At 43.9% G+C, this 19,818-nt stretch overlaps 1 protein-coding gene across 1 annotated transcript in view; it reads right to left on the minus strand.

The window, feature by feature from the left end:
• The window catches only part of qsox1 (quiescin Q6 sulfhydryl oxidase 1), a 30,386-nt gene that overhangs the window by 3,214 nt on the left and 7,354 nt on the right, over positions 1-19,818 (minus strand). The window contains exons 7-11 of the mRNA XM_062394946.1: positions 16,763-16,897; positions 16,541-16,670; positions 9,146-9,268; positions 7,398-7,536; positions 4,979-5,155 (exon numbers count right to left, since the gene is read on the minus strand). Coding sequence (XP_062250930.1) covers positions 4,979-5,155; positions 7,398-7,536; positions 9,146-9,268; positions 16,541-16,670; positions 16,763-16,897 — 704 coding nt within the window. The remainder of the gene's footprint in view (positions 1-4,978; positions 5,156-7,397; positions 7,537-9,145; positions 9,269-16,540; positions 16,671-16,762; positions 16,898-19,818) is intronic.

The following is a 19,818-nucleotide window of genomic DNA, read 5'->3' on the forward strand; positions in this document are numbered from 1 at the left end:
AATCTGGGCTGAACCCATTTGATCTTGTCACAGTGCTCGTAAAAACTAAGTGCCTATATGCATATGTGTATGTATGTGTTTAAGTGTATATATGTAAATCATCTTTCTGTGTTTCTGTGCATGTAATCTGGGGATTGATATTTTGTGTGTGTGTGTGTGTGTGTGGATGTGTGTGGGCGTGTGGATGTATGACAGGGTCTAATAATGATCAATGGGCTTCTGGGATGTCCCAGTGGGAGGGGTGGTGAGATAATAGATGTGGCCAAAGTGGACAGCTTCTCTACGTGGGTATACGCACAGACACACACACACAATCCCTGTTTTCAGGCGGCAGACCCCGGTGCACTGGACCACCTGTCTTGTCCTTTCACACCCTTTTGAAAGCAGAGTCCAATCTCCAAATTGAACATGAGAGCAACAGAAACCTCTAAGGGCATCTGCCCTCCTAATGAATTAGAAACTTTCTCCTTTAACATGTTTTCTTTTATGTAGCCGGCGTCTAGCCACACCCCTCATCACACACACACACACACACACACACACACACACACACACACACACACACACACACACACACACACACACACACACACACACACACACACACACACACACACACACACACACACACACACACACACACACACACACACACACACACACACACACACACACACACACTCACACTCACACACTCACACACTCACACACTCACTCTTTCGGCTTAGATGGAGGCACAGAGTACAATCGCCCACAGGGACACAAACACAGGGCTGCGTCAAGTAATAAATTGCTTGTTGTCACCAACAGGCCATTGTGTGCACGTGTGTGTTTGTGTGTGTAAAAGGAGAGAGGAAAAAAGCAGAGCAGCAGCAGGTCTGTCACTTTACAGCACTGTCAATTTACATCCTCCTGCCCCTCCATCGCCGCTAACCCCCCCCCCCTCCTCCTCCTCTCCACCGCTCAAGATTCATCTCAGTCATATGCAAGTGTATGTACTCTGCATACAGTACTTTACATAAAGGATACATCAATTTTACTGTGTCCTGGATGGGCTGCGGCCTGTGGGAGGGTGTGGGGGCTTTTATACATTTCAGCAGGTGAGAGCATGAACACACACACACACACACGTATGCGTGCACATACACACACACACACCAGATGCCTCACATCTCTCCCCTTATTCTAATGAGCTTGCCACATTTGCGGCCAGGGTGACTTTCGCCATACCAGCCATACTGAGATTGCCACAATGGGCTGTCACTGAGATGTCATCACCGTCGCACATACATATTCATCAGGTATAAATATGTTTTGTTCAGCACGACAAACTAGCTTCCTCAGCACTAATTCTGTAAGTGAGGATCACCTGCAGTGTACGGCACGAGGAGCCATCATGGCTGACGGGGAGCGCAGCTGATGTCAGACATTTCAATCTCATTTAAATAACCGCGACAAAACCTCCCCACATAATCTGGCATCACATTTGTGCTCAGATATAGTATATTGTTTAGTTTGACTTTATCTTTATCTATCTTAATTCCAGGACGTTCTATAGCATGCAACCGAGGGAGTTTTTTTTAACCTTTTCTGGATCTTGCAAAAAAAAATCTGAGATATTTAAGGACTGATATTTGTGAGTGGGGGTAGATTGAAGCAGATCAAAATGAAATCTATTTAATGGATCTAGTGAATTTAAACGTGGTTTCATGAGGGGACTGATGGACCTTGGCGGAGGTATGCACTTCTCTGAGCGCTGCAGCATACAAACAAAAAGAGAGACTGTCTCCTCACTTAAACTTGGAAGCTCCCAAAATATCTTTGATGATGCAGCATTTGCCAAACCCACCTATGACAAAACACTAAGGTGAAAATATATATATTGTTGCAGAATATGTGACTCAGATAATCAGGGGCTCTACTACAGATCTGATTTATCGTACTGTAGTTATTCAGCTTTGTCCTTTTAGGGAAACCCTCCAAGCTGTTCGAGTTGTTATTTGCCAACATGCACCATTTATTGAAAAATTTAAATGACATATGCCATACCATAGGAAATTTCCAAAAAATGCCAGGTCATAGGAATAATCAAGATGTTTCTATCTACCACAATCTCACATTCAGTGGGTAGTGCTGCACAGGATTTCACAGAAGCAGCTTTTTGTCTGTAGAAATGTGAATCAGTCTCAGCCTGTTGACAAGCAGCAACAGGACTGAGCTGCCACCAGTCTTCATTCTGCCGCTGCGAGGAGGCCGAGGGCCCTGGGGCCTCTTTGTTGCCAGCTAAATGAATTGTTCAGCCGCTTTACAAATAGATGCTCTTTCATGCATGGCTGCTCTTGAAAGGAGGGGCGGGGAGGCCTGCTAAAGAGCTCCACTTTAGGCAAAAGGGAGAGGAGGGGTTGAGTGGGATGGAGTGTGCTCTCCTGAGGGAGACACAGCCACTCATTGCTACAAACACAGCCAAACCCTCGGCTCCTCCCTCTCTCTCTTTCCCTCTGTGAATCACCCGACTTATCCCCTGTGGACCCCAGCCCGCCCTCCGCCATGACTAACTCCCCCCTGCCACACGCCACAACTTGACCCATGTTTGGAAACGCTGCGTGTGTGGGGAAGGGGCAGGAAACGAGGGGGGACCGGGTGTGGCTTGTGTCGTGGTGTTTGCCACCTGCTGTCACACAATACCTTGGGAATTGTGTGTGTGTGTGTGTGTGTGTGTGTGTGTGTGTGTGTGTGTGTGTGTGTGTGTGTGTGTGTGTGTGTGTGTGTGTGTGTGTGTGTGTGTGTGTGTGTGTGTGTGTGTGTGTGTGTGTGTGTGTGTGTGTGTGTAAAGAGGGGTGGCTCCTGTGGGACCCATCCTGTGGGGATGCTGCACTATTACTTGTCAAGCAGAGGATATGAGTCCCAGGGGACAGACAGTGGAAAGAGAGAAAGATGGGCACGGCATAGAGAGGGAAGACACTGTGGATGAAGGGGGGGAAGGCTGAATAGTGCTCAAGTGTCTGGGGAGCAGACACTCGCAGGGACCAGTGTCCTTCCAGTCCCTGCTGTTCAGGACACAAGCTGTCCCTGAAAAAGGGGAGGGGGAAGTCAACACAAACAAAAGGCAGTGATTTAACAAAGTGGGCTGTTAATGACAGCCCTGCGCCTCATAAAGTCATGGACACAGACGAGGGAGGAGGGACGCTCAGTGGCTGTTTAGCAAGAGTGACATGACGAAGCGTAATATGCAGATAGGGCAGGGTCACAAACGAGACAACTCTTTATAAACTTCTGGACAGAGTGAGAAAAGACAGATGTCTGGACAGGTGATGAGAGGAAAACATGCAGAATGAAAGATCCGAAGAGTCTTCTTTCTGAAAATATTCGGAGGAGCTGAACGCAGATCAGAGAAGCTCAGCACCGAAAATTTCAGGGTAGAAAAATAAACGTTGATAACGTTACTAACAGGCGACGGTTTCTAACACACCACCCCTCACCTGAAGGCTCTGGACATGTTCCTGCTGTTGTGAACACGTGTGACCCCAAGAAACTCCTGCTGTGTACTTCATTTGTGAAAGGCAAACTCCTAAAAAATGTCTGGACCCAAGTTTCTGGCTCTCATGTCCAAAAACATGACCGGGAAAGAAAGCCCCAGATTCCATAAAGTGGGGGGGTTGGATTCAGGGGGACAAGGCCATGAGTCAAGGTATGGACGCAGACTTTGGATGAATAGAAAATGTTCGAGGCCTGGTGAGGTGATGGTGGGGGGACACTGGGGTAAGGGTGTTAGAGGGATGGAAGACGACGGAGGGGGGAGTCAGGAGAAAACGGGTGAGGTAGAAACAGATGATACTTGCGGGGCTAAGACGAGGTGACAGCTGGTGTCTGATCTGAGGATCCACCCTTCCTCATCCCTTCACCCTCTTAGTGGTATTATGGGGGTCTAACTGACCACGCGGGGAAACTGGGAGTTAAAATATTCCCCAAAATGGAGGAAGGTAAGAAGAACACATCGAGGAGAGGAGCGAGGAGAAAGGAAAGGATGTGAGGGAGTGTGGGGGGGGGGGGGGGGGTATGGGGGGACATGGACAGCACTGAGGGCTTTGCACACAAAGAATTAAATCATCTGTGCAAAGTTTGTCAACTATTCTATTTCCTTGGTAGTTTCTAAGAGAGTAAATTATTTATATTTTCTAATTTATTGGATTTTAAATCATAACATTTATTATCACAGAAAGAAAGTTATAAAAAAAAAAAAGAGAAAAAGTTCCAAAAACCGAATGGAACGCTAAAAAAAACACTAGATCATCTACATTTAAAACCGGGAAACTAATATTTTCTGATTGGAAACTGACAAATGTAACTGGAATTCTCCAGTTTGTAATTTACAGAAAAGCACATTGCTTTTGATTATTTACATCAAGGTGGTTATTTTTTCATCTGCGTTCGTTAGTTATTTAGAATTTCTTTAACAATGTGAGATAGTGCCTTTTTTTTCTTTTTACATTTTTGCCGATTTACCAGAGAATAAATCCTGGATCCTGATGAAAAAAGTAATGCACATTTAAAGGACTGATATTTATGAGTGAGTGAGATTTAGTGCAGCGTGGTACAGTATGTGTTCTACTGAGTGCTATTCTTGTTTTCCTTCTGACATTAAAAAATGTAAGTTAGTTTCATCTGTCAAAAGGACATTATCCCAGAAGCATTTAGACTCATCACTATTAACTTTACTGCAACTCCGGTTCTGCTTTTTAAAGTTGCCCTTTGAAAAGTGAGCTCTTCCTGAGTCTTCTTCAATTTCATTCAAAGAACAACATGATTTTGTGACTTTCAGAAAGAAATAACTCAAATCACTGAATCTAAAAATCCTCTATAACTGCTTTTCCACTGTAATTTAAGGATACACTATAAGTGAACCACAGCTGCTAACTGAAAATGAAAGGAGATTTTTGAGATTTTCTTACTATGTCACCTCGACTGTGCTAACCCCCACCTGCTAGTCTGTTGTTGACGCGATTGTGTTTGGCCCACAGCCACAGGACGGCCAGCGACGACGTGTTCATCATCTCCAGACCTTCGCTCGCCATGTTCTCAAAGTGCTCTGCACACGGCCTGCACCCGAAGAAGCTGTGGACGTAGTTCCTCAACGCAGTCAGCACCTCCTGAGGATCTGGTGGGGGAATAGAAGACACCAGAGGAGTTAACAACAGAAATATGCAGAGTGCGTCACAATATGTTTTTTTAACAAAAGATTAGCAAAAGACTCAGATACTAACATTAAGATGTTTAGCTCAGGTGTCAACATGCAAAACACCAGGACCCTGAAACTGAAGCAGCTAAATGGAATTCAGCCACTGATATATTGAAACTATCACTACACACAGTTATTTGTTATTCTGAACACACAGCGGATGGAAGTTGAAACACACAGGAGTAAATGTTAATATGCAAATGCACAGATTACCTCATTGCAACAATCAGACATTATCTCTAGTGTAAAGCATGTGCACCTGCCCCTTGTAAAGCCACCCATTCAAAAGTACAGTGAACGTGCACTGCAACCTGAGAGCTCGCTAATGGCAGAGCAGGTCCACAGCCTCCAGGATTCCCACGGTTATGTGGGCCAGGAGTCAGAGAGAGCTGGGTTAACCCCATATTGAGATGAATAATCTATGCCAATGGGATAACCCGACGTGGAGATTAAACACAGTTAACCCACTGTGTGAATGGTGGCCAGGCCGTTGTCTCAGGACCTGAACAGTACGCAAACATATTTCCACAGAGCTGTTCGGTTTTGTGCTCGGCTTAGCAGGAAGGTGAGATGAGCAGTAGAAGTGTGTCTGGGAGCATGTGTGTATGTGTGTGTGTGTGTATGTGTTTGTGTGTGTGTGTGTGTGAGTGTGATAATAGGGACAAGCTTGGGCTCAAGATGTTCAACCTTCACTTGTGTTTCCCCCTTTAATAAAGTAGGCAGCTTGTGTATATGGAAGAACTGAGTTTCATGTTATGGTCAATATTGTCCTGTGCGGGTGTGTTTCCACCCATTAAGATGGTGATCTGTGGGGGGCCAGATGGACACCCCCTTTCGGCCAGTCCATCTGCAGGTCACATGACGGCACGTAAACCTCGGGATTAATCTGTGTCTGTGTGTGTGTGTGTGTGTGTGTGTGTGTATGAATGTATGTGTGTGTCCGTTGAAGGGAGATTAACGTCCCTACCAGGAGCGGAGCCTCCGGTCATCTGTCTGTTTTATTAACCACTCACATTCCACTAATCTAACGTAATCCCTTTTCACACAGTCACAAATAGGCTCAATTTTAGCAGCGACCAGAAGACACAAAGCACAGGATGGAAAATTGTTCTGGTCGAAACGTCATCGAGACACACGTCTGTGTTTCTCTGTGCCAGACTTTTACCAGTTTTGATGTAAAATCAGGTCCGTGTGAAAAGAAGTAGCCCACCCCAAATTCTTGGGCTAATTTGTTCACAAAGCCCTCACCTCACCCCTGTGTCTGTGACCTCTCAGTGCCCTTTTCTTACCCAGAGATACAACAAAGGCATTTTGGGAAAGTGCGGACAGGCTGTTCCTAATTTTTTCAAATGGCTATAAAAGGGTTAAGACTGTGTTCTAGGATTAGAAATAGTTTTAGGTTAGGGTACGAGCAAGACCAAGGGGTTAGGTTTGGGTTTCAAATGAAGCACTTGAAACTCCCTTTTCCACTGGTCAAAAAAAACAATAACATCTGGGCTTTGTCTGCAATGGGAGTGGATACAACCTGCGTTCACTCCCAGGTCAAATGACTCCGCAGTACACACAAGTTGGAATCAGCTCAGATCAGCAGTGATGGAAACATGACACGTGACTGGACGCGCTAATTTTGAAAGACAGCGAAGTGAGAGAGTCCCTCAGTTTTCAGTGTGTTTGTGATATTGAACATGACACACGGGGGGGGGTCGTCTATTTGTAGCGGGATTGCTTGTGTTTAAAAATTCAGTATACGCATACCTGCTAATTGTGATGTCATTTAGAGAGGTTTAAGTGACTGCTAAGAGGGACATGGTCACAGAGTTATCGTGCATATTTTAAGCCCCCCTCCCAATAGATAATTTGAAATAAAATGTTTAAAAGGAGAACATTGATGCATAAGGGGCTGTTAGGGTTATAGGCAAGATTAGAGTAAAATTACATTTAATTAGTTTTAAATTAGAACATGTTGGGGTAAGAGAAGTGGGCAGGGAAGTAGGTCTAACTCTGAGAAAATAAAGAAACATTGATGAAAAAATTTAAATAAATAAATAAATTAACAAACAGAAAGGGTTCCCCTTCAATATAAGAGGTGAGGATTGTGTGTGTGTGTGTGTGTGTGTGTGTGTGTGTGTGTGTGTGTGTGTGTGTGTGTGTGTGTGTGTACCTGAACTTCCGACCTTCTTGGCCTGGACAGTGAGAACATGGAACAGAGTCCACAACCCACAAGGGAAACGTCTGAAATGAGGCTGTGAACCCTGACAGCCCACCCACCTCTCTCCCTCGGGCAAAGCCGTGTCTGGAGACTTAAAGAAGGAGAGACCAGGAACAGAAAAACACAAATTAGAAGGAGCTCAGAAGGATAATGTTATATATTTTTCTTATTGTGGATAAATCCAATAAAAAGGCAAAAACCAATGACAGAGTGATCCTGCTAACAGCCATTTCTTGTGTTTTAATACAGTGGGATTAAGTCATAGTGCGACAGATAGTTATAGAAAAACAATGTTAGAAAAACAGACATACAGATTGTTGGTTTAAGTCTTTTCTTGGGATTTGAAAAACAACGAAACTCGCCATGCTTCTCCTTTGAAAATGACAAAGATCTTCTAAAAAGTGGAGCCTCCCCAGCTTTCCCCAACCTGTTCAACTTAATGAAAGCCGCTCTCTGTGTAGTTTCCCTGATCAATGAGAAGTCAATCTCAGGTTAATGGCTCAGCCCTCCGCTAATGAACAGAAACCATACAGATCTCCAACCATGAGCCTCGGCTGAATCCAACGACATATTTTCTCTGACATAAAGTCGTTTCTCTCACCACGCCGCGTTGCCACTGCTGGCGTGATTGACAGGGTTACTCACATGTCAATAGTAAAGATTTGGTGTGTGTGTGTGCGTGGGTGTACACAGAGTCCATTTCCTCTGAGGCGAAGTCTATTCATACCTTCCCATTGATTCATTGATCCATTGATTTGCCTGCTAAAAGCTAATGATGTAAGTAAGTGACTCTTTCAATTTGCGAGGGGCCGTATACCGGAGGCATGCAGGCTTCATTCCAAAGACAACAGCACATAGATTTTCAGCCGTATGTGCTGGCACCGACACAAGGGCAAAGTACATATTGAAACGCCTCCATGTTTATCTCTTTTTATGTATTTGTACCGTGTGTTTGGATGTTTCTTCGACGGCGTCTCTGAGGTGGTGTTGATCTGATGAAGTGTCCAGACTGACATGTCAACTCGTACCTCAGCACAAGACTACTACTTGTGCTGTAGGTTTATTTTGTGATGACCTGTCCTCTCTTCTCCCTGCAGAGGCTTATCTCTCTGGTGCGCACTTTATTTTATTTCTACCTACTCAGGCTTAAACTTTCCGGTTCATGCACTTTCTCATTGCTGTATCTCGTACAGAGGCCACTTCTGAAACCAATGAATGAACCAAAGATGGAGGACAGACAAAAACAGTGAAACCTTTGGACAAGAACAGACAAGGAGCTCCAACTTCATTGCAAAGAGGATTCATCAGTCAAAACATATTTGATGGCTGCCTGCATAGCTGCTCTCATGCACTGAAGTCTGGACATTTTCAGGAAAATTGTCCGTAGGTAAGAAGGCAAATATCCGTGTCAGTTGCTCGGGACATTTCCTGAACTTTTCATGCCAGTCCTACTGAAAAAAAATCTGGAAAATATGAGCTCTAATGTGAAAATACAGCAGGATGTCGACATGCTGATACAAAAAACATATGTTTTCTGCCGCAGGATTTATAGATCATGTCCTGCCTCCAACACTATCGACCCCCTGGTGGTGCCCCCTCCCCTGAACCGGTCTGACCCGGACAATCTCCTTCTGCGTTCTCTATATGTTGAAAAGCAAACTTCATGTCTGAAAACAGCTAATTTCTCTGTCTTGACTTACCTGTGCTGAGTTATCCACTAACTCTTTAAAGGCCTCGTAGGAAATCTCATCTCCGGACTGGTTCTGTAGCCAGGAGCTCAAACTCTTCAACAGGTTCATCACCACAGGACGGCCCGGAAAGAACTGCAGGCACAAAACAGCAGAGCACAGTGGAAACAAATGATTACTTCGTTATGGTGCAAACAAGGTTTTGAGAGTTACTGTCATTATCAATCCATCCCCAAGTGAGTTGAGTATCAGATTAGAACTTTGGACAATAAAATCTATAAAAAACAACTGCATGTTGTTAATGAACAAGCAATCCAAAACCCAAATTCAGATAAGGTACAATTGAAGAAGACTAGAAAAGAGCATGAAGTCACATTATAAAGGTTGATCCTGAGTATATTTAGCATCACTGGGATGTCCTGAGCTAAAAAAGGGGGACCTTTGCAGTAGCTGCCTCTTCTCTCTGCTACAGTTTGACTATTCATATCAGTTGAGCTCAGACCCTCGGGACATTTCAATTATTGTTAAGACCCACTTCTTCTCACTGGCTCTCGATTCAAGTTGAGATGGCTCTTTTATACATATATATCTTTTATTTTCATATTTTAGGCCGTCTTGCACTTTGGTAAACTGTGGTGGTTTCAAATGTGATATATAAATAATCTTTGACTTGCCTTGCCTTAACAAACACACAGTGTCTGCTGAGGAGTCACCAGCTCATCCTCAAAAGTGTTGATGCTCTACGTAAAAAGTTGTGGTCGGAGTGTTTTTCCTCCCCAGCACCGTTCAACAATCTCCCCAAATGTGACAACAACAATCGAGCTTAAGCCTTTTCCTTCATTAAGATCCATTTCCTAAGCCGCTAACACCACTTAGCCGCCGTCGACTCTTGGCTTTGTCCTGTTGAGTATTTACTTCTTTTCAAACCTGCACAGCCATGGCAACTCCACAGCTGAGGGGAAACGTGATACCGCAACTTGCAGAGGAAATCCAGCTGATGTGCGTTTGAGACCAGTGATGACAGGGCGGGGACGGACGGAGCAAAACATGTCTTTACACACGAGACGCCGACAAAAGACACCGCTGACGTCTCAAGTGGGCCGACAGTAGAGCGGCTGAAGACATTTCAGCTAAATGTGCTTCCTCTCATTTACAGTAAGCCTCTTTGTGGAACAGTTGGAGATAATGGCCCTGTCTCCAGGACATAGACACATTACAGGGATCAGGCTTTTTCCAAAACTGACACAACAGGACGGCTCCCATGGTAACTTGAGTTGTAATATTTAGCTTCCTTAAAAGACAAAAGAGAAAATGTACATAATCTACGATAAACTGAGAAAGCAGAAGACAGACAGAGCTGGAGTCAAGCAATACGTGGAGCGGACCTGATTTGCTTTGTTGGGTCTACTTGACTCGGCCTCCGCCATCTGTTCACCAAACACACCTGCACACTCTGGCGTTCACACACACACACACACACACACACACACACACACACACACACGCCTTTCAGTCTGTGGCTCAGCCGCCCATTCAGGGCTCCTCTAACAGGATCTGTGTGTTCCACCCTGACCACTTAACCAGACCCCCAGCGATTTGCTTAAACCTCCTTGTCCAAGGTGAACACAGCGCTGCCCTGTCCCCCGTCTTTACCCTCACACCAGAGCACCACAGAACCTTTAACCCCTTCATCCGCTCAGCCTGCAGGAAGTGATCTTTCTCTCCAGCCACAGACAGAAGCTGGAATCAGACAGTTTGAAGAATTCCATTTGTTTTGCATTGTCAGAAGTTACTTGTCAAATGATACTAAACACACATCACTGTCAAATGCTCTGCAACTTCATTCCTATTGTGTGAAAGACACCATGAGTGAGTTAGGCTGCTGAATGATTCATACATTTAGGAACAATTTCAGATTTAATAATGACTTTAAATCTTTACTCTTTCACTTGTTCTTTAATTGTAATTTCAGAGACACAAAAACCCTTAGTTACAAATAGAAAAAATGTACGTATTTGAACTGTCAAACGTTTGACCCCTAAAGTGTATATATTTGCTGATGCTGATGCCAACAACAATATTAGGAGTAAATATTATATTTATATGTATATATCAGATATTGATGAATCATCCAATATTAAATGGAAACATTTTGAAGGTTTTCTTACTTGTTGCCATCGAACCCTTCTAACAAAGAAATGTAATACAGGTAGGATATTTGACAGCTTTTCCATATATCTTATTATAGATGAAAAGGAAACACTATAAATACAATATAACAAATAAACATCTTTTCTGAATTGTTTACACTCTGAAATAAAAGATTTTATATCCAAGCATCAGTAAACGCAGTGTGTGTGGGTGTGTGTGTGTGTGTGTGTCTAGTACAAACAAAGTACTAAAGGTGGGATGTATGGAGCAGACAAAGGCTGGTGATGTCAGCCTCTCACTACTGGGAGTGTGATATAATGGGTTTAGGTTTGGATCTGGGGTCTGAACGTCGACTCGTCAGAAAAGCTCATTAAGGAGCCATATGAATTTAACCAGAAGAGAAAACGCAGGTGTTTCCAGCTAATGGACTTAGCTCAGCATCACCGGAGCAACACTATTCATGAGCCCTCTGGTTCTCTGTTGATCCACAACAAAAAACTCAAGGCTCAGGTTCAACTTTTAAAATGTATGATCATTGGTGCACAGAGTCGTCGGTGTAATTCTGTTCATCCCTTTTTGTATTCTCTTACAATCATCCATCTTGAGTTTAAAATGTTTTACCTCCCAGGGATGATTTTAAAATGCTGCATTATGGGGAATCTTTTCGAGCAACAGTACGACAATCTGAATTTATTTACTGGATGACTCACCAAGGAAATAATACAAGAAAATCATACAGGCTTAAAATACATGCTGCATGTTATTAAGTTTTCAGAGGAAATTCTATGTATTTATGTTCTGTAAACCCTGACAATGTCACCGTGAAGTATAATGAATCATTAGAGTTAAGACGCAGGGGTAACACCAAGTGATGCAGAATCAGAAACTCAACGCATGGTGGTGTGAAAATTACACAAAATATATTTGTATCAGGTAACATGGCCAATTATTTTTTATAATATAAATTATATAAATTATATTGAACCCCAATGATCAGTAATGGTCAACTTAACTTTAGTTTCATCTTTCTACAAAGAGTTTTAATTTGACCATCTTTACACTTCGTCCATTTCTGTCTTGAGAAAAACACACACACACACACACACACACACACACAGAAACACATTCACAAACACGTGTCCCCTCCTCTAACCCTGTAGCCCCTCTGGCCCCCATCCCAGTTGGACCATGACAATCCCCTTCACCCCGGCAATATGTCATCCCTGATCCGATTAGTATCAGCAGCACTTGAGAAACCGCAAGCTCCTTGTGGTGAGGGTCCCATGAGGGAGGCATCTGTTGGCTGCAGCACAGGCCAGGCCATGGCCGGGGGAGGAAGACAGAGGTGAAGCCCCTTGGTATTAATCCAACTTCAATCCACCCAAGGATGCACCAGGGGGGTGCGCCGCAAGCACGTGTCACAAACCGAGAACAACTCATGTTTACCAGCACACGTTTACTTGTTTTCTACTGTCGACTAATTAGAAAATTTGTTAAGTCAGTTAATTACGTATTAAGTAATATGACCCATAAATAAAGAGAGCTGATTTTAAAGAATATTTGTTATGAGAGACCATTCTGAACATCCTGTTCTGAGCCCGGCATTAGAAAGGGTGATGCCTCTGTCCCTTTAGGCCAAAACACCCCCCCCCCTCTTAATTCTTTGTTTTATTCCCCTGCCCCGATGTCCCCTCCGGGCTGAAAGGCTTCTTTCAAGAAAAGCAGGATAGAGGTCTAATCCTTAAAAATCTCGCTGTAATGCTCTCATGCTTCCAAGGATCCACTTTTTTAATCCTCATATACATGTAGAGGATTCATAAATCCGGCTTCAGCCTGACAAGACAGCAAATCTACTAATATTGTGACCGGGTGCAAAGAAAAAAAAGAAAAAATAACAACCCTCATGTTTACATGTTTGGACGGAGACGCAATGAGGAGACGCATTGATTGAGGATCATAGAGAAACAAGCGATTCATGGAATTATAATTCTTGGACAGACAAGATTGTAATTTTTTGGGGGGGTCAGGCTAAGAAGATTAAAAAACAAAGGAGACAAATACATAAACAGTTACACAGACCTACTCCTGAAAATGCATTACATACACATTTAGAGCCAGAACAGTTTTAAGCGATTAATCAATTAGTTATTTGTGAGAAATTTTGATATTCAAGTCACCTTCACACAAAAATGTCAACTATTTAAACTGCTACATTTCCTGTTTTTCATTGAAAACAGGATTTATCAAGAAAATAATTGGCAATTTATCCGCTAACTGAAATAATGGTAAGCTGCAGCCCTGCACACATGCATCATCGCATGCAAATGCACTTTCGAATAATTGTTATATTTTAAAAAGCACAATAAGGTTCAGTGAATGCGTCACAGGTGTGAGGCGGTGACACCACACTGACGTTCGAACCTCTTGAGTCACTCTCACTCTCATCTTATCACATGACTCATGTGGGGGGGGGGTGGTCCAGGTGTTAGCTTTTACATATTGTAGAAATCAAAAACAATGAGCTCATTTCTGAAAACAGTCATTTGAATACAGAGGAAAATAAGAGCCAAAGGGAAGAAGGATTCTATACGAGAAATACATAACATTTTCAAAAATCCAGAAACTGCATCGTTTGCAAACGTGAAAAACTAAATTACAGCAAACTTTAAATTTATCAGCCACACTCATACAAATTCTCTTTATTTCACTTTCCTCCCTGTTCCACAAACTTCCTGCTCATCTTACGTCAACTGCTCCTAACAGGCAGCCGGCTTGAAGGACTCAGCCTCTTTGCAGCACGTGTGCTCGGTCAAACGTCAATAAGGAAACGTCACCAGTCCCAAACCGCTGAAACACAATGATGGCCTCTCTCCTCAGCTGCACAAAGCCCCGCTGAGTGGCTGCCCCATTCTGGTGGGGGGGACAGGCTAAAAATACCACTGGGACCTGCCGCTATTGACTAAACAAACGGAAGCTAATGGGAGGCCACAATGCTGCGCCGCCACACACACACACACACACACACACACACACACACACACACACACACACACACACACACACACACACACACACACACACACACACACACACACACACACACACACACACACACACACACACACACACACACACACACACACACACACACACACACACACACCCGGCATACACCCACATTCATGGATACACACCAGCTTGCTACAACACCTCCCTAGAGAGTGAGATATAATCAGAGAGATTGGTGGCAGACTAGGCCAGGGAGACAGCCTGGTGCGCAGCCAATAGGGACAGGGCTAGCAGGTCAGGCCTCATCATCACAACATGTTTGCTTGGGTGGCACACTTCAGCGAGGAAGGAGGGGGGGGGACGAGGGAGCGTGTGATCAGCAACGAAAAAAGATTGAAGAGAGTGAGGAAAAGATAGAAAGACATTATTCAATTATTTTAAATCGAACCAAAATCGAATCCAAGAGGGCGAAGTAGTAATTAGTAAACAAGTAAGAGGGTGATATTGAAAAGAGGATCCAGGGCGGGAGAGCGGGTGATTTTGGATTGGCACGTTCACAAGTATTTACAGAAATGCATGCGTGACGCCAAAAGCAAAGACACGGCCTGAGCAGAGGAAGGAGGAGGAGGAGGAGGAGGAGGAGGAGGAGGAGGAGGAGGAGGAGGAGTAGTGGTCAGGGCACCGTAGCCAGGTTTTCTAGTGCATGATACAAATGCATCTGTGTGAAGCGTGTGGGCGCTTGGTGGCAGCCACGCTCCAATCCCCCCGGGAGGTTCCCACAGCGAGCCAACATCAAGAGGGTCAACTATACCCAGGAGAGTCCTTGTGATGCGGCTCCAGTCCATCACTTGGGCTTTTCAGTAATATGTCTAAATGTGAACGCGTGGTGAAAAACACCAAAACAATCAGCCGGGGTAAATTTGCGGAATAATCTAATGGATGCTTAATGAATAAAACAACATGTTTGAAAGAGGGAACCTGATGCTGAATAAACATCAACTCAAATCTACAGTGAACAAGTATTCCTCTGTCTCACTCTCCACCCAGTGGTGACCTGCTGTAACTACATTTTTTCTGTTGGCCGTGAATCTCCTCCATGGTGTCCTGGAAGCTTCCAAAATTAACACATTAACACTTCCAGGCTACACAATTTTAAAGCTTAAATTTTGTATTGGTTGGTTTTTATGTTTGTAGCAAGATTACACAAAAAACAACTAAGCGTATTTACACAAAACGCTGGAAGGATAGAATATGGACCAGGCAGCAATCCCTTACATTTTTTGTGCACATCCAGATCAGGGGGGTGGATCCAGGAATTGTTATACTTTCCTTAACATTGGAAGATTTGTTTAGATTTTCAAATTATTTTCAGTGAATAATTATTGGATCTTGATGAAATAAATCAGGGACATTTAGGTAAGTAATATTTATGAGTGCGTGAAATTTAAATGTAATGGGCCTGCTGGGCCTCGGCGGAGGTATGCGCTCTACTGAGTTCTAGTTAACAAAATCCTTTGGTGAGACAGATAATGTTTCTAATAAAAAGCATTAATAATTAAAATGGGGGAATGAATGTAAACACACTGCTCATGAAAATGATGCCCACGAATCTTACAAATAAGAATATAATTGATTGTTCATGCTTGATATTTAAATTCAGATGAAATGAAAGAAATCTTATAAAAATGGAATCCAAAAGGGCGGAGTAGAAATTAGTAAGCAAGTAAGAGACAGTGATATTGAAAAGAGGATGGGAAAGGAAAGGAGAAATGGGGGAGGGAAGATCCGGGGGGGGAGAACGGGTGTTTTGGTATTGGCAGTATTTACAGAAATGCAATGTTTGACACCAGAAGCGAGGATACGGCCTGAGCAGAGGAAAGAGGAGGAGGAGGAGGAGGACGACGAGGAGGAGGAGTAGTGGTCAGGGCATCGCAGCCGGATTTTCTAGTGCATGATACGAATGCATCTGTGCAAAGCGTGTAGGCGGGGGGTGGATGGCATGAGGGCATCAGTGCCATTCTACCTTAAAATGTTCTCCTATTTTAATATTTATAATTGGGTTAGGGTTAACAATCCACCCATTTCATTATTTATCTTTTTTTAGGAGTCAGGCTGAGTCATTCCTACTCTATTAACACCAATGCTCAAGTTAGGGTCCCTGATTAACCTATAACTGAAACAATGACTTGTGCACCATGTGTCTGTGTACTGTTCTTGTGCGTGCAGTGCTCTCACTGGGAACTTTACCTTAGCCAAGACAGCAACATACTTCTTGAGAGAAATCAGGGTTTCTCCTCGAATGATGGTGTGAGCTGCTACCTCCACACGTAGGGAGTAGTGCAGCGTCGACTCCAGGTCCAACATGTACACCCTGGAACTGGACACACAATCAAACTCGTATAAATATATATAAATATTATATACACAATAAGAAAAGCTGACAAAGATCATTTATGTTTCTTATCCTACCTGTTGAATGGTCTCCAGGGATCCTCTGTGCTGTTGCTGAGGACATCTGTGGCGACTGGTGGAGGCTTTCCTGACCGCACCACCCCCGGCAGCCTCTGGAGGGCGTAAGAGTAGAAAGTACGAGCCTCTTCGTTGCTGTGAGAGAGAAGCACAGATGAGACTGACCCTTAGGTCACTCAACATTTACTATCAGACCTTAAGTAGTAGGTTTTTTGGTGCCAGGCCCCTTGGTATCAACTGAGGAAAGACTGAATGTTACAGAATAAAATAATATTTCAAAAGGTGCTTTTTTATTATTTGAAACCTTTCCTGTTTCCACTGTGAGATGAGAAAACCTCCCCCGACCTTATCCCATCGAACACCTGTAGGACAGTGCCTGACATCAGCCACCAAAAGTAGCTTGAGCCAAATTCCAAAATTACACAAAAACCTTCCCAGAAGAGAAGTCATAGGAGTGTTGACGGCCCAAGAGCGCTCATCCTGTATTGTCTATACAATTACCTGTAAGTGTAATGTTCAGATTTCCAAACACGTGTGACAATATAGTGTGCAGGTAACTAAGAATGAACAGCTTTGTGTTCAGAACGTTCTCCTGCAAGGAACCTAAACAAAACGCACCATTTTCTTATTTTCAGTCTTTTGTTTCAGCCGTCGCCTGCCATGGAAAAATATTTTATGACCTGTATTTTTTGTGGCCATATATTTAACACACTTATGGGATTGCATTTTGAATACCGAGCAGATGGTGCCAAGGTAGCGAGAGAGAGAGAGAGAGAGAGAGAGAGAGAGAGAGAGAGAGAGAGAGAGAGAGAGAGAGAGAGAGAGAGAGAGAGAGAGAGTGAGAGAGGGCTGGTCATTTAGTTTAGCCATGTGATAACCCTACAACTGGAACCAAGGCCAATAATGCCTTCTCTCTTCCTGCCCCCCTACCTCTCCCTTGCATTCTCCCTCCAACCCTCACATCCTCCTCTCATTTGCTTTCTCCCCTTGTCACGCACGCCACAAGAGAGAGTAAGAGAGAGAGAGAGCATCGTAAAACTGCAACAGGATGGTAATAAGCAGGATGGATACTCCGGGCCCGCGCTCACTCACACCAGCCCGGGACTCAATTACACCTGCGTGTCTGGTGGGAGTGTACAGATGTGAGGGGAGAACCATTCATCCAGCAGTCCCCCAGGGCTGTCGGGCAGGCAGGCGTCAGGGTGGGCTGGGAGGGAATGCATTCACCTGGGACCAGTACACATTACATGCATGACGGATGTGAGACGCCCCTGCACGCTCTCTCTCTCTCTCTCCCCCTCTCTCTCTCTCTCTCTCTCTCTCTCACACACACACACTCATACGCAGACACGCGCTGCACACGCTCTCCCAGGACCAATCAGACATTCAGTGATGATGGGAGGCCATCTGTCGCCGTGTGCGGCTGGGGCTTGTTTGGCAGGTGAAGCCAGGAAAGCAATGGCATTGTTTTCATGCAAGAAATTAAAAAACCTCCCCTCTGTACAGTGATGGAGATGAGGGGGGTTGGAAGGGGAGAGATGGAGGGTGAATAAATAAATCGGCAATAAATCATTTCCTTTTTGCATTTGTCAACTAAAAAGAGTCCTCTTTGCATGCCAAGTTATTGAAACGGCCAAACAAAGAGGCAGAAACAGCAGATGAATTTGCAGGGTGAGGAATGATCAGCGCCGCTTTATGATGGTGAATAATGGGAGTGATTTTGATGCTCTGATCCCATTAAGAGGCCAGATGTTTAAAAGTATTCTCATGAATAGGGTTCAGATAATGAGCACACACCAAGGCGCTTTTGAGGAGAAAGCAAAGTTGTTGCACGTGGAACAATAGAGAGAGAAAGGGAGTAAACTTTGGTGTTCGTACGTTTCACATCGAGCTTAACAGAATTTATATTCAAGGGTAACTGGTACGGAGAAAAATACAAATACAAAATAAACCTTACCGCTGTTCCCCGGCCTCACACCTCCGCCCATTTGCTTTTAAAAGGTGTTAGTTCCTCAGATTTATTAAAAGATCCTATATGCAACTTTGGCATCAGTTTCAATTTAGCTGAAATTTTGGTTGTCTAGCGTCAAACCTTTTCTACGCCAACAGCTGTCGGTGGACAGGAGCCCTAGTGTCAAATCTGGTTTTGCTTCTGTTTCGATCACTCCTCCTCTTCTACTCAAATGAGCAAGCTAACCAGCTAGCCATGTCCCATCCTGTCTTACAATACCAGTTTGCGATAGTGAGTCTCTGAAGCGTCCAGTCTCCTCTGAGCCCAAGATATCCTGTATATAAATATGGGCATCATGACAGCAGCTGAAAGGTGAAGACTCCCGATGCCCAAGATGGCACTGGCATGGCTTCATTTCTTAATAGTGGGAGGAAGTGTACCATCTTTATATAATCTATGGAGAGGATGCAGAAGAAGCGCTCATTTGCGGGTGCATACTCACCTCAATACAGCTGTTGTTGCTAGTGCTAAGAATAGCAGAAACTTTGATATATTATATTGTCTTATATTGCGACCTGTTTGAAATCGTACTAGTCTCTATTATACATGCTTCCTATTAGAATGGATACATTTTGTTTGCTAGACTTGCAACATGTGCCTTTAGGTTAACAATAAAGTCGTACATAAAGTTTTTTGTAGAATTTACGAAAGCAGCATGTTGCACTACTGGAAAACTGAACAAATGTGTGTTAACAGCAACAACATTGCCCCCCCCCCCCCCCCATTTGTACCAGTGAACTGTCATGTACACCACAGACACCAATAGGCAATAGCTGAGAATGTAAAGTGAAGATGACGCACATCCTGAGGTTGATCATACCGTTTGTCTTTGGTTATGGTTATAGCTCAACTCGATTCTAATCTGTCTTCCTCCATTTGTGTGTTTACATAGTAGGTTTGTCTTCTTAAGAGCAAGCGGACCATACAAAAACCTACAGGCAGTGAGTCTCCACCAGTGCTGACCGCATTCTCACGTTGCCTTCATTAGTAGTTCAATGTAAAAAGAGCAATGGAAACACTGTGCAAGTTCAAATTCTGTCCTGGC

The sequence above is a fragment of the Platichthys flesus genome, chromosome 9, assembly GCF_949316205.1.
Source record: "Platichthys flesus chromosome 9, fPlaFle2.1, whole genome shotgun sequence".
In the NCBI taxonomy this organism is placed as follows: domain Eukaryota; kingdom Metazoa; phylum Chordata; class Actinopteri; order Pleuronectiformes; family Pleuronectidae; genus Platichthys; species Platichthys flesus.